Raw genomic sequence first — 14,213 nt, 5'->3', positions numbered from 1 at the left:
TTGTGTTTAAGCCTATGTGCATGTGTGAGCGAGTGGTGGTGTGCGTGTGTGAGCAAGTGTGTGGTGTGCTCATGAGCATGTGTGTGCGTGCATGTATGAGCATGCATGTGTGAGCATATGTGTCAGCGTGTGCACGTGTGCATGTCAGTGTGTGTGCATGTGTACGTGAGTGGATGTGTGCACATGTGAGCATGTGTGCATGTGTGTGTACATGCGTGTGTGAGCATATGTGCGTGAACGTGTGTATCTGCATGTGGAAAGGTGCACGTATATGTGTGAGAATGTGAGTGTATTGGGCATGTGTGCGTTGTGAGAGCATGCCTGCGTGCGAGTGTATGGGGAGACTCCCCAGGCAGGTGCCACAGCCCTATTTCAAAATAGCAGTCTGTCTCCATGTGCCCCAGTTCCAGGCTGCCTGGGGTCAGGCTCTTAAGGAGCCCTGAGCACTCCTGGGAGGTGGGTGTGGACAGCTGAGGAGCAGCAGACCGTCTGCCCTGGGCAAAGGTCATGGGCTGCCACCAGGCAGATGGCTGTGGTAGGCAGCAGGGGTCCGGGCCTGGGGGGAAGGATAGCTGGGGCTCCTTGCTGTGGACACTCCAGAATGCCCCTTGAAAGGAGTGGGGGTACCGAGTTGCTTCACCCAGTGGACACTGGGGCAGGGTGGGGTGATAGAGCCTTTGTCCCGGCTGGCAGCCCTGAGATGAGGTGGCAGCCCCATGGCAGGGCCCAGGAGGGGGGACCGCTGGGGGTGGGGGAGGTTACTGAGAGTTTTGGGGGGCTGATTTTGGGTGGGCTGGGCTAGCTTGCCTCAGCACCTCGCCTTTGTCCCTGGTGCCTCCAGCTACCAGCCTGGCTAGGTTAGGGGTGGTGAGGGGTAGGGGGATGGGTGGGGGTGGGGCATTGGCTGAGGCCGGGCCCCAGGCTCCTGGCCCTGTATGTGAGCTGGGCCAAGTTCCCTCCTCTCTTGGCTCCTGTCTTTGGGAAGAAAATGTCTCCCCCACCAACACATCCCAGCTCCAGGCCCTTCTTAGGAGGCTGGTGTTCCTGTGGAGAGGAGGGGCTAGGAGTGTGTGTATGTGGGGAGGGGGCTCTGCTCCTCCCTAGGTGAAGGGTGAAGGGGCAGCTGGTGGGGGCCTGCTTTGCCGTCTGTGGCCGGCAGAGTTGGGGGGTCCACTGCTGGGTCAGACCCCCCAGCCCAAGCCCACCTGTAGCTCCACCTGTAGTTCCAGGGGGGCAGGGAGCTTACTGGGTCCCCCCCTCACAGGAGTTTGAGAATGCTGAGGGGGATGAGTACGCAGCCAGCTTTTCGGCACACGGCTCCCCAGTGGCCGCAGCGCGGAGCGGCCCTGACGTGTACATCCTACCACTGGCCGAGGTCTCACTGCCCGCTGCGAAGCAGCCAGGCCGCTCAGGTGAGTGGGCCTCCCTGCCACCAGGTGTGGTGGGGGGCTGGCCACCTTCCTCCCTCCATCAGCACCCTTGAATGCCCCCAGGAGCCGTAGGTGTTATGTGGGGGTGCAGCTCACCCAGTCAGTGGGCCAGTCTCTGGGGAGGCCAAGACCTCGTTTCCAGTGGTCCCTGGGGTGGAGGAAGCCACCCCAGTTCAGTTAGCCAGCCCCCACTTCTGCCCCTGCCCTGGGATCCCTGTGGCTGCACTCCAGACCCAGCTATTGGCTGAGGGTGTGTGTGGCCCCTTCCCCTGTGGCAGGGGGAACCCGGCCTGTGGTCCTGGGATGATTGGCCACCCATATGTTGGGTGGGCCTGCTGTCCTGGAGATGCTTAACCCCAGATTCCCGCCCCCTCGGAGCTCTAGAGGGACATGGGCCCCATTGTGTGGCTGGGTGTGGCCTACCCACATGGGGGTGGGGCTTCTCAGTTCTCTGAGAATTGGCTTTTCACTCCGCCCCTGTCGCAGGGGTCCCCACAGCCAGTCCCCCCAGCCATGGAAGTGTAGCTCTGGGTCCTCTGTCCCCAGCTGCTCTCCATCTGACCCCCGCTCACTGTAGGCGCCCCATTCTGACCTGGAGTTGGGGGGCCTGGTCTCAGGCTACTCAGGGCAGTGTTAGGTACCACCATCCTGGCTGCTTCTAGCGAAGGGCACGTTGACCCTCCCCACTGCCCCCCTCAGCTCCTCCTGAAACCCTGAGGAAGGGGGTGTCAGGCCAGGGGCTGAGCCTGTGTCCACTAGTGGTCTTGTGAGGGCTCTGCTGGCACCAGGACCTGTAACCATGGTGACAACCAAGTCCCACATACCACGATGTCACTGGCCCACCTGAGGCCCCAGCCTTTGTCATGGACTGGGGAACCCCAAGGCACCCACCTCCACCCACCGGCCAGGCAGCGCTCAGGCCCAGCACCCACAGGCGTGTGCACATCTGTGGAGTGAGCCAAGGACCTGAGGGTGGGCTTTCTCCTGAGGGTCCCCTTGACTTCTTCTGTGACCATGGGCCTAAGTTCTGTGCTGGGTACTGGGAGCTAGGAGAGACAGAGGCCACCCCAGGGGACACCACCCGCCACAGAGTCTTTGAGACCCAGCTTCTTCTGCCTCTCGGGGGCTGTCCCCGCAGACAGAGGCCTACAGGAACCCAGAGGAAACCGTGATTGCCTGTTTTGTTTCTGCTCCTCTGGCGTTAGTGTTCTGGGGGTACTGTGCTTCCCGTGGAGGAGAGATCTGGGGTGATGCTGGATAGCAACCCCACCTCCACATCTGTCGAAGACCCCAGGGCTGGAGAGGAGGGTCTGGACAGGCTGAGCCCAGGGGAGGAGCACCAGGACACAGGGACCCAATGCTGTTGGCTATCAGCCTTACCATTACCTGGGGCTCTGGTCCCTGGGTCAGCTCCCCTACTCCTGCTCCCTGGGCTCCATTCCAGACACTCTGAGCCCCTGCCCCATGACCCTCCGGGCAGTTGGCGTGGGAGCAGAATTTAGGGAATCCCTGGGGGCGCAGGCAGGGGCGTGGGTGGGCTCGATGACTGGCATGCCCTGGCCCCTCCTCCCAGCCCCGCTGACCCTTCCTCCTGCTGACCTCAGCCAGCCAGCTTGCAGGCAGAAAGGGCCCAGTGTGTCCAGCATGGCTGTGCCAAGCAGCCCCCAACAAAGGGGCCTTTGGTTCGTGGGCAGTGGAATGCCAGGCCGCGGCAGGGGTGAGGGGACCGCCTGTTCCAGCCCCCACCCCCGCCTTTGCCACCAGACTCTCTGGCCCAGCCCCTCTGCCTGCCTGGTGTTACACAGCCCCCGTGGTCTCCCACCCTGGCTGGTTCCTGTGGCTCTAGGCACCCCTCCCAGATCTACTCAGAAAGATGCCCGGGAGGACCCTGCAGCTCCCGGTCTCCTGGGCACAGTCCCCCCTCCAGAGGTGCTGGCCCCTGATGGCAGCTCCCAGGTGTGGCCTCTGCCACCTGTCTTGGCCTGCCCTCCTCAGCCCCAGCGGACTTGGGGGGGCTCCCCAGAACTGCTCTCTCAAGGGGCTGGGGAAGGGGCGCCGGGGAGGAAGCTGGGTAGGCCCTGAGCACCCTGTCCTGGTACAGTGCAGCTCCTCAAGTCCACAGACCTGGGCCGGCACAGCCTCCTGTACCTGAAGGAGATTGGTCACGGCTGGTTCGGGAAGGTGAGTAGGGGCAGGGCTCGGGCATACCTGGTGGTAGGAGGGTGGGAGCCGCCCAAGCCCTGAGGTCCCTTCCCAGGTGGCAGCGGCAGCCACTTCTCTGCAGATCCAGGTGTCCGAGCTGGGGTGGCTATCATCAGGGGTTGGGCAGGTGCAGGGACAGCATCTTGGCCTTGGCTTCTCCCTGGACCCCAGCCCTTCCTCACCACAGACCCCCAGAGAGAGCCGAGAAAACTGCGGAGGTGTGGGAGGCACATACAAAGATCTGAATGTTACAGCCAGAGGGTTCACTGGGCAGGGACCCAGTGCCTGTTTGCAAATGAGTAAACTGAGGTGTGGAGCAAGAAGGGACTTGGAGTGTGAGTGAGGACGAGGAGGGACCTGTGGGGCATGAGGGGCCAGGAAGAGCGTGGGCCTGAGCGCCAGGCCGGCCCCACCTGCAGGTGTTCCTGGGGGAGGTGAACTCAGGCAGCAGCAGCAGCCAGGTGGTGGTGAAGGAGCTCAAGGCCAGCGCCAGCGTGCAGGAGCAGATGCAGTTCCTGGAGGAGGTGCAGCCCTACAGGTGGGCCACCGTGCTGAGGCTGGGGACAAACTGGCTGCGTGGCTGGTTGGGACGGGGCGGGGCGGGCCGGGGCACGGGGGTCCCCGGAAACAAAGGCAAGCTCTGTGCTGCCCACCCTGGCTGCTCCCTGCCCTCTGCTGCCACCCGCTGCCTTCTGCTCCGCAGGGCCCTGCAGCACAGTAACCTGCTCCCATGCCTGGCGCAGTGCACAGAGGTGACACCCTACCTGCTGGTGATGGAATTCTGCCCACTGGTGAGTCGGGGTGTCCATGGGGCAGGGTGCACCCACCACCTCTGCAGGCTCCCCACTCTGAAGCCCCTCTGGCACACAAGGCAGGAAGAGAAGGTCAGCCAGACACCCCGGGAGGGGCCTTGCTTGGGCTAGGATCCTCCCTTGACCCTGCCACTGGGTCCTCCTCCTGTGGGCCTCACACCCTAGAGTGGGCTCCCGGGCCTGCCCCACCATCTCCAGAGGAGCCTGGGGGCCAACCCCATGACAAAGGGGGGCTCTTCCCGGGGAGGGCCTACTCCTTATCTGCAGCCTCTGGGGAGCCTGGATGGTGATGGTTATCAAGGTGGGAGGGCACCCCCAGCCAGCATGGGTGCTCAGGCTCCTCACTTCTGTGTCTAGCCACTTCCTAGAGCTGACTCAACTGTCCTCTTGGGGCCCCTTCCCATATAGGCCCCAGGGAACACAGCTTTGGTGGTGGGCTGAGCCAAGGACAGGGGCCGTGAGCTAGGGCTGCCTTATGGGCCTCCAGGCTGGCTGCTTTTATCTCCTCCTGGCTGTAGCAGTCACCTGCCAAGGCTTCTCTTGGAGTCCCGACCCTGCCCCTCCCGGGAGCCTCAATTCATGTGCAGTTCGGTTCAGCTGCTAGCTTGGCTCAGCTCCCAGACTCAAGCACAGCTGTCTGAGCCCCTGGGTTCTCATCCGTCCAACTGGGCATGACCCTACTCAGCCCACAGGGCCACTGGGGACAACAGGGTGGTCTAGAGAAAGCATTTGGGACTGGCGGGGTGCCATGGCTGGTCCCCTCTCCTGTCCCGGGGGAGGCTCCACCCACTGGTGACAGTGCCTTTCTGGGCATCCATTAGCAGGGTGACTGGCTGCTCCCCAACAGGCCTGTGGGAGGGGCATGAGTTGGGGAGGTGGGTGGGTGGGCTCACAGGGCCCTCTTGAGCCGGGTGGTGGGCTCACTCCTGGCCCACTCCTCAGCTGGCCATGACAGACTTGCTTCTTTTGGCAGGGCGATCTCAAGGGTTACCTGCGGAGCTGCCGGGTGGCGGAGTCCATGGCGCCTGACCCGCTGACCTTGCAGCGCATGGCCTGCGAGGTGGCCTGTGGGGTCCTCCACCTGCATCACCACAACTACGTGCACAGGTGAGGCCCGAGCAGGCCTGTGGGTCGGGCCCTCTGCATTGACTCTGGGCAGTTTTCCTCATCTGTGGATGGGGTGAGACTCACTTCATGGGAGTAAGAGGGCTCCCTGGGGTCGTCTTTGGAGGCATCTCATGACCGCTATGGAAAGGATTTGTTAGGTAAAGGAAATTGGAGAGACAGGGCTAAACCTCCCCTCTGTGGGAGGATTAGCGCGAGTGGCCGGCTGGGGTCCGTTCCACCAGGCTCAGAGCCTGCCCTCTTGGCCTCAGGCGGTTGGCGGTCCTCTGCACCAAGGCAGCCAGCAGCCTTCAGGGGCCCCTGCCAGGCCTCCTCGAAGGACAGGGAGGGAACAGCTGGCCCTGCACTGGGGGGAGGGGCTCGCTCTGTCCCACTCTTGGCCCTGGGCCCCGATACCCGCCCAGCCCTGGGGAGCCTAGGGGCCACGCTGGAAGAGGTGCGACGGATGAGTGGCCGGCCAGCCCCGGACGCCGCACGGGCCGTCCTCCCCAACAATATCCTGGTGCTGAGTGATAACACGGCAACTCCAGCATCAGTGATTTTGTTGAAGAGGGCAGCTGCCAGCCTCCTGCCGCTGCTGCCTGGCCCTGGGCCGCCCACGACCCTCCTTCTGCCGCCACCCTGCCCCAGGCTGCCCATGAACCTCCTGCCTCCCTGGGAGGCAGCCCCAGACCCAGGACAGGTCTCCCTCCACCCCCACCCCAGAGTCCTCTACGGAGCAGCAGTGGCGATGTGTGCCGACCTGTATTTGCCTCAGTGCCCTGCCTCCTAAACACCCAGGGCCACTAGGCAGGCAGGGGTTAAGCCACAGCCCCAGGAGGGACACTCCACGCTCTCCAGCCACCCTCTGTCTTGGGGGAGGGTGGCCAGGGTGAGCAGAGCAGGGGCCAGGCGCAGAACACAGACTCTGGGGCGCTCGGGCCTCAGTTTCCCTGTTGACTTCTGCTTCTGAGGGCGAGAGTGTAGCGGGGCGGGGAGACACTTCTTGAAGGACATGCAGTCCCTGAGTCTCTCTGGCCAGGGGCAGCCCTGCCAGACAGACCAACAGACTGGTAGCCCAGGGAAAGTGGATTTCCACCCACCGGTAGGGGGCAGGGGCGGGGCTCCAGCACAGACCCACTGGGTCTTCACCTGGGATCTTGGACCTTTCCCCCATTCTTCATCTGCTGCCATGTTTGGGGCCCCACCCAAGCTGACCTTCACCCCCTGGTGCTGGTAGCTGAGACCAGGTGGGGCAGAGGGGAGGGGGGCGGTGGCTTTAGACACCCTTACTGCCCCCCTGGCGCTGCCTGCTGACCCACCCCTCCCCTGCAGTGACCTGGCCCTGCGGAACTGCCTGCTCTCGGCTGACCTGACGGTCAAGATCGGCGACTATGGCCTGTCACACTGCAAATACAGAGTGAGTGGGGGCCACGCTGGGGGGGCAGCGTGGGCACTAGACAGGCCAGCCGATGGCTGGGAACTGATCGTGCACCCCCACAGGAGGACTACTTGGTGACGGCTGACCAACTGTGGGTGCCACTGCGCTGGATTGCGCCCGAGCTGGTGGACGAGGTACACAGCAACCTGCTGGTGGTGGACCAGACCAAAGCCAGCAATGTGTGGTGAGTAGCTGGTGGGAGCCGGGTGGTGAGGGGCGGCTGGGGGTGGGGCAGTGAGAGCCCAAAGGGCTGCTCTGGGGAGGTGCTGACAGGCAGGGTGGCCAAGACTCCCAGGATCCCTTGGGCTGACACCCACAGCGGAAGGGTCATTGCATACCTTGGGTCCACTCACCTGCTGTGGGCAGTGGTAGGGGGCACATACTTTGGGGGATTGGCCTTACCTCAGGCTGTGGGAGGGGCTGGGTGGAGGTGAAGCTGCCTTTGGGACATAGAAGGGTCAGGCCATATTGAGCTGGAGATTTGACCGGGGGGGCTGGGGCTGGGGCTGGGGGCTGGGGCTGGGGGCTGAGCCTGGAACAGGGCAGGCATAGAGAGCCAGCACTGGGGCCTCCACAGGGCCTGGGGCTGCACTGGCCCTCAGGAGTCGGAAGGCACCACCTTGGGCAGACTGTGGGGGTGGGCGTCTCTAGCCTTGGCATTTGCTCATCTTGACCAGCCCATTCCCCCTATCCCACCTCTGACCTCACCTCTGCCCTTGACGAGTTCTGAGCCTGGACCCACGGACCACCCACGGCCACCTCCCTTCCTGAGCTTCCTAGGGGCCTCCCTGAAGCCACTTAACTATGCTCTCTTGTGAACATCCCTTGTTCTCCTCAATCTTTGCCTTTCCATTGAGGTGACCCTTGACCCTTCCCTGCCCCCCTCCCAGCTGCAGGCTGACTGGAGTCCCAGGTGACATGTCTGAGGCCACCGTGATTTCTTTGCACTGCGCCTCACTCCCCCTCACCTCCTGGGACAGCTGGGGTCCCAAGGAGCCTGTGAAGCCATTGGCCTCTAGGAGAACTCCAGCCCCACACACTGGGAGAGGATGCTCCTGTCTCAGTGCAGTGGTCACCCAGGACCACTCCCCCGAGAAACCCCCTGGTGCCAAATGGGCATTGCCTGCCTGGGCTTCACCCCTTCCTTCTAGCTTTTACCCGCCCACTGGACCGGGAACCTGGTGAGGCAGCCCCATACCCAGTAGTGTCCGGCCCTCAGTATGCGTCAGTGAATGAATGAATGAACAAACAAATGAACAAAAGGTGTTGAGTCTGTGCAAGGCAGACAGTCTAGGTTTTATTTGCCAAGGCTCCGGGTGCTGGGCCTGTGGGTGGCATGTCTGTGTTTGCTGGGGTATAAGCTGCCCTTCTGGAGGGGCAGTGTGCTGAGGCCTCGCCCCAGAGGGCATGCCTGTTCTCTGCTGTGTGATGTAGGGAACTGCCCCTTGGGCATCCAAGGCTCAGAGGCCCGTTATCCTTCAAGGTCTTTACCCCACCCACCTGCGCTCAGAGGCCCGTTTTCCTTCAAGGTCTTTGCCCTACCCAGCTGTGCTGTCCTGCCTGTGCCCCTGCAGGTCCCTGGGGGTGACCATCTGGGAACTCTTTGAGCTGGGTGTACAGCCCTACCCGCACCACTCGGACCGCCAGGTGCTGGCCTATGCCATCAGGGAACAGCAGCTCAAGCTGCCCAAGCCCCAGCTGCACCTGCCCCTGTCTGACCGCTGGTGAGGAACTCCAGGCTGGGGTGGTGTCACCTGGGGCCCCTGCCCTGTCCTGGGCCTGGAGAGGACCCTGGGCCCAGGGTGGGCATCGCCTGAGGCCCCCAGGCCTGCCCCACTGGGCCTGGAGAGGACCCCCCTAGGGTGGATGTTATCTGGCCCCACCCCCTGTTCCACAGGGCCTGGTTAACTTTGGGGCTGCCCTGCCTTGGGGAGCTCTGGGCAGGAAGGCCTAGATAAAGGCAGTATTCTGCTCTCCCTGGCCTCCCCTTAGGCAGCAGTGACCTCTATGGCCCACTTCCGACCTCCCCTGGCCGCCTGCCCTCAGGTGACCAGCCACTTAACTGCAGGCAGGTGGGAGGGGACAGCCCCCAACGGCTGGGACTAATTTGGAGACTTAGGGGCTCACTTAATTCAGCTTGAGACGCCCTAAGCAGTCCTAAAGGGACTGTGAGCAAGAGGGGCCCTCCTACCCTCCTCAAATGAGGAAACAGTTGCCTCATTCTGAAGGGGGCTGGGGTGGGGCGTGCGTGGGGAGGTTCCCTGGCTGGGCGGGTCCTCCTGGCGCGGGGCCTTTGGCCAGGGCGAGGCCTCTCAGGGAGGGGGTAGGGCCTGCCAGGAATGGGGGTGGGCGGGGCGGGGCCTCTCAGAGAAGGGGGCAGGGCGGGGCGGGACCTGCCAGAGATCAGGGGTCGAGCCATGGGTGAGGAGCGGTTGGACCAGGCCCCACAGAGCCCCGCCTCCCCGCAGGTACGAAGTGATGCAGTTCTGCTGGCTGCAGCCGGAGCAGCGGCCCACGGCCGAAGAGGTGCATCTGCTGCTGTCCTATCTGTGCGCCAAGGGCGCCACTGAGGCGGAGGAGGAGTTCGAGAGGCGCTGGCACTCTCTGCGGCCCGGCGGGGGTGGCGAGGGTGGTGGCGCGGGCCCCGGGGCGGGGTTCGTCGGCCCGGCGCTGGGCGGCGCGGCCGAGCTGGCTGCCGCCTCGTCCTTCCCGCTGCTGGAGCAGTTTTCAGGCGACGGTTTCCACGCGGACGGCGACGACGTGCTGACGGTGACCGAGACGAGCCGCGGCCTCAACTTCGAGTACAAGTGGGAGGCGGGCCGCGACGCCGAGGCTTTTCCGCTGCCGGGCGGCGCGCCGAGCCCGGGCCGCGCCGCGCGCCTGCAGGAGCTGTGCGCCCCCGACGGCGCCCCTCCCGGCGTGGTGCCCGTGCTCAGCGCGCGCAGCCCCTCGGTGGGCAGCGAATACTTCATCCGCCTGGAGGAACCCGCCGCTGGTCACGACTCCGACTGCGCCGGCTGTGTCCACAGCCCCCACGCCGCGCGCCCCGACTACGACGACGACGACGACGACGACTCGGATGGCAGCGCCGCTGCCTCGCTGGCCATGAAGCCGCTGCTGGGCCATCCGCCCCCCACCGGCGGCCTCTGGGGCCACTGCGACCACTTCCCTCTCAGGAGCCGCGCTCGGGTCCCGGCCGGCTCCTCGCGCTCGCTCTCGCGCTCGCCGTCGCCCCGTGCCCTGATGCTAGCGGAGCCAAGCGCAGAGGACGCCGGCTGGGGAGCGGCCGCCTTCTGCCCGGGTTTCTTCGAGGACCCGCTGTGCGCGTCACCCTCGTGGAGCTCCGGGGCCAGACCATCGCCGGGCGGGGAGGAGCCAGGGGAGGCCGAGGCGCGCAGGGCGGCCCAGCACAGACACTGGCGCTCCAACATGTCGGCCAACAACAACAGCGGCAGGGGCCGCCGCGCACCGGAATCGTGGGGCCCGGGCTGCGCAGACGGCTGCCCTGGCGCAGAGCAGAGCCCCCTGGCTGAGCCTGAGCCAGGCCACCTCCTGGCCCAGGAGGACCCGGGAGAGCCTCTCTTTGGGCCGCAGACAGCTTTCCCTGATCAGGAGCCAGCCCACTGCCTCGGACTCCCCCATATTTGCCCTGCTCAGGGCCTGGCCCTTGGCACCATCGTGTCCCCGTGGGCAGACGCAGCTGTGAGTGGGGACGAGGACCCTGGGGCAGAGCCCAGGCTTGCCAAGGAGGCTGGGGGCTCCCACAGACCCCAGCTGCGTCTTCCTTCTGTGCCCTCTCCCTCCCAGGAGGGAGCCCTACTTCCCGCAGAGGAGGCCCCTGCCACCCTACCTGCCTCGCCCACACCTGCTGCTGGCAGCCGGGCCACTGCCACCGAGCCGGCAGGGACCCCTGACAGCTGCGGCAGCTCCCCTGAGCCTGATGTGCCCGGCAGTGAGGACGAGGACACGACTGAGGCCACTTCAGGCGTCTTCACAGACTTGTCCAGCGATGCGCCCCCCACGGAGAAGTTGGATGGGGCGCCAGCCTTCCGTTCCCTGCAGAAGCAAGTAGGGACCCCCGACTCCCTGGACTCCCTAGACATTCCATCCTCGGCCAGTGACGGCGGCTGTGAGGTCTTAAGCCCGTCAACCACTGGTACTCCTGGTGGGCAGCCCCGCGCCCTGGACAGCGGATACGACACCGAGAACTACGAGTCCCCGGAGTTCGTGCTCAAGGACACACACGAGCTTGTATCTGAGGGCGAGAGCCCGGGGCCCGAGACGGGGCTGTCTGCCTCCCTGGGTGGCGGCCTCAGCGAGAAGAACCCCTACCGCGACTCGGCCTATTTCTCAGACTTCGACGCCGAGCCCGAGCTCTCCATGGGCGCTGCCGAGAAGCTCAGCTGTGTCGTCCGTGCCCCCGCGCCAGAGCCGGGACTAAAGAGCCCGCAGAGCCCCGCGCTACAGTCTGCGCAGAGCTGCCTGGTGCCCGGGCTACCCGGGGAAGCGCAGGACGCTGGCCCCAGAGAGGCATCCCCGCCGCCGCTGCCACCAGAGGAGGAGTCATCCCCGGAGCCCAGTGCCTGCCCATGGCTCCAAGGCCAAGCCCAGGCGCCGCTCGTGCCCAGCCCCGGCCGCTCCAAGTTTTTCCGGCTGACTCCGGTCCTGCCAGGCTCAGAGAACAACCATCCTGAGCCCCAGGAGGCCCCTCAGGAGCGGACAGGGGCCAGCGGCAGCCCCAGGGTGCCTGTTGGGGAGCGGGCGGCAGGTGTGGGAGCCCCCAGAACCCCGCTCTGCCTGGCCCTTCCGGGCCTGGCCCCCGAGGGCAGGCCAGACGAGGACGAGGAGGACAGCGAGGACAGTGACGAGTCGGACGAGGAGCTTCGATGCTACAGCATCCAGGAGCCAAGCGAGGAGAGCGAGGAAGAGGTGCCCCCCGTGCCCGTGGTGGTGGCTGAGAGCCAGAGCGCAGGCAACCTGCGCAGCTTGCTCAAGATGCCCAATTTGCTCTCCGAGGCCTTCTGCGAGGACCTGGAGCGCAAGAAGAAGGCCGTGTCCTTCTTCGACGACGTCACGGTCTACCTCTTCGATCAGGTGGGCCGCTGCCCCGGGGTTGTCAGGGCAATGGGCGGGCCTGGCCGCCCCCCGAGGCCGCCCGAGCCACGTGCGCTCTGGTCCCTCCAGGAGAGCCCCACCCGCGAGCTCGGGGAGCCTTTCCCAGGCGCTAAGGAGGCGCCCCCCACGTCCCTGGCGGGCAGCCCCGGCTCTCCCAGCGCCCCCTGCCGGCTGCAGCGGGCCGACGACCACGCCCCGGACCGCACCGCGGCGGCAGAGGGTGAGCCAGAGGCGGGGCCAACGCTGAGGGACTGGACTTGCGCTGAGGCGGAGGGGGAGGGGGCGGGCGAGGGCGGGGAGTGCTCTGGGGCGGAGGGCGAGTTGGAGCGGGGCCCCTAGGGCCCGCGGACGCTAGTGACAGCATGGGTTGCAGGCGGCGGGTTCGAGTGGGACGACGACTTCCCCCTGATGCCGGCTGAGGAGGCCTTGGCGACAGCGCTGGGCGCCGGGGCGGTGGAGCCCACCCGGTCGGCGTCGCCCAAGCCGGCCACTCCGGGCCCCTTCTCCCGCTTCACCGTGTCGCCCGCGCCCGGGTCCCGCTTCTCCATCACGCACGTCTCGGACTCGGACGTAGAGGCTGTGGGAGGTGAGGTCCCCGCGGTGAGACCAGTGGGCAGGCAGGCGGGCCCGGGCTTCATCATGCTGGGGGCTCATCTTCTCATCCCCATGTGCCTGGTGAGCTCCTTGGGGTTCTCCTGGGCCCCCCTCAAAGGCCTGGCCTCTGTGGAGCCGCAGCCCCTGAGGCAGACCCAGTCGGCCCCCAGCCTACTTCGGTCTGTGCTAGCAGCCTCTTCTGCAGGGCGACCGTCCTCACCAGCAGCCCTGGCACGCAGTGTGCCCAAAACGCAGGCCACCAGGAGGTGACTGATCCTGGGCCAGCCCCTCTCCCTTCAGGTCTCGGTTTCCCCATCGGAGCACTATCAGGTCTGGGAGGGCGTCGCTGGCCCAGGGGCACACCTGCTGCAGCCAAGGTGCCCAGGAGGCCAGGAGGGCTCTGGGTGTCTCAGGAGCCCCGGGTCTCAGGTCCCATGATCCCTGATGTAGACTTCTGTTTGGCAGGTCCTGCCCGAGGCACTGGGGGCAGCTGTACAGAGGCTTGAGACCAGGTAGCACCAACCTCTAGGAGGTTGCGGCTGCAGCTGCTGCTGTCTGCTCCAGGCTGAGTCGAGGATGGTGACCAAGAGTGATGGCAGCAACTTTTGGCCCCTTGGGCCTCACAGGCGCAGGGCAGGACAGAAGCCTGGCTGGGGCTGTGAACAAGGCTTGGGACCTGTCCCCAGTTTGCTTGGGGCCTGTCCCCAGGTTGCTTGGGGCAGGCTTGTTCCAGACACCTGGGTTTGCTGCTAGAACCCCCCCATAGCTCCTCCCCACCTGCAGCCCCTGGGGCTGTGGGCATCCATGCACTCACACACATACATGTCCAAGGGTAGAGCCCCGTCGGCAGTGCCTCCCCTGCCCTGGCCAATGTGGCTGAACTGCTGGGCATCTGACCCCTGCCCTCAGGCCGTGGGGGCTTGCCCGTCCTCGCGGCTTGCTCCTGCTGTGAGAATAATCCAAGGATGCTGTGCCATGCCCAGGTGGGATGGAGTCAGGTGTGTGCGCATCTCCTGCCTCCATCGTTTCTCCACGTGGGAGAAGAGGACCCCTGGACTCGCCTGCCCTCTACCCTTGTACCCACTTCACTGACTCTAGGTGGCCCTTGAGCCCTCCTCCCCAACAGGGTCTGGACTGCCTGCCACCTGGGTCCTGTTGCTGGAGCTTGGGAGTGGGGGACCCTAGTGGGCAGCCAGGAAGATGGGGAGCTTCTGGGCCACCCCTGGCTGCGGGGCCTGTTCTAGAGGTGCCCGTGACAGGGCTGGGCAGATGGCCCCTCTGCAGGGCACTGCCCAGTGCTCCAGCTGCCAAAGGGAAGTGGGGGCCACACCCCTGTCCACTGTCTACAGGGAAGGGCTGGGCAGGGAGGGCGGGCCAGGCGGGGGGCCTGGCAGCTGGGGGTTATTTTTGTAACTGCTGTCGTCAGAGTGAATGGACCGGGATGGTTTTAAGTTATTGTTGCCAAAGAGATGTAAGATTTATTGTTGCTTTTGGGGTGGGAGCGGGGACCTGTCT

At 65.2% G+C, this 14,213-nt stretch overlaps 1 protein-coding gene across 1 annotated transcript in view; it reads left to right on the top strand.

Annotated features, from left to right (window-relative positions):
- AATK (apoptosis associated tyrosine kinase) overlaps nucleotides 1-13,251 on the top strand; it is a 37,686-nt gene extending 24,435 nt beyond the window's left edge. The window contains exons 3-14 of the mRNA XM_049858810.1: nucleotides 1,265-1,412; nucleotides 3,532-3,611; nucleotides 4,052-4,170; nucleotides 4,336-4,423; nucleotides 5,418-5,551; nucleotides 6,884-6,968; nucleotides 7,052-7,173; nucleotides 8,564-8,713; nucleotides 9,458-12,083; nucleotides 12,174-12,324; nucleotides 12,478-12,690; nucleotides 13,164-13,251. Of these exons, the coding sequence (XP_049714767.1) occupies nucleotides 1,265-1,412; nucleotides 3,532-3,611; nucleotides 4,052-4,170; nucleotides 4,336-4,423; nucleotides 5,418-5,551; nucleotides 6,884-6,968; nucleotides 7,052-7,173; nucleotides 8,564-8,713; nucleotides 9,458-12,083; nucleotides 12,174-12,324; nucleotides 12,478-12,690; nucleotides 13,164-13,204 (3,957 nt within the window). The 3' untranslated portion in view covers nucleotides 13,205-13,251. The remainder of the gene's footprint in view (nucleotides 1-1,264; nucleotides 1,413-3,531; nucleotides 3,612-4,051; nucleotides 4,171-4,335; nucleotides 4,424-5,417; nucleotides 5,552-6,883; nucleotides 6,969-7,051; nucleotides 7,174-8,563; nucleotides 8,714-9,457; nucleotides 12,084-12,173; nucleotides 12,325-12,477; nucleotides 12,691-13,163) is intronic.
- Nucleotides 13,252-14,213: the final 962 nt, after the last annotated feature.

This window comes from Elephas maximus, chromosome 19, assembly GCF_024166365.1.
Source record: "Elephas maximus indicus isolate mEleMax1 chromosome 19, mEleMax1 primary haplotype, whole genome shotgun sequence".
In the NCBI taxonomy this organism is placed as follows: Eukaryota; Metazoa; Chordata; class Mammalia; order Proboscidea; family Elephantidae; genus Elephas; species Elephas maximus.
Note: the sequence above shows the minus strand (reverse complement) of the source record. Positions and strands in the feature narration are given on the sequence as shown.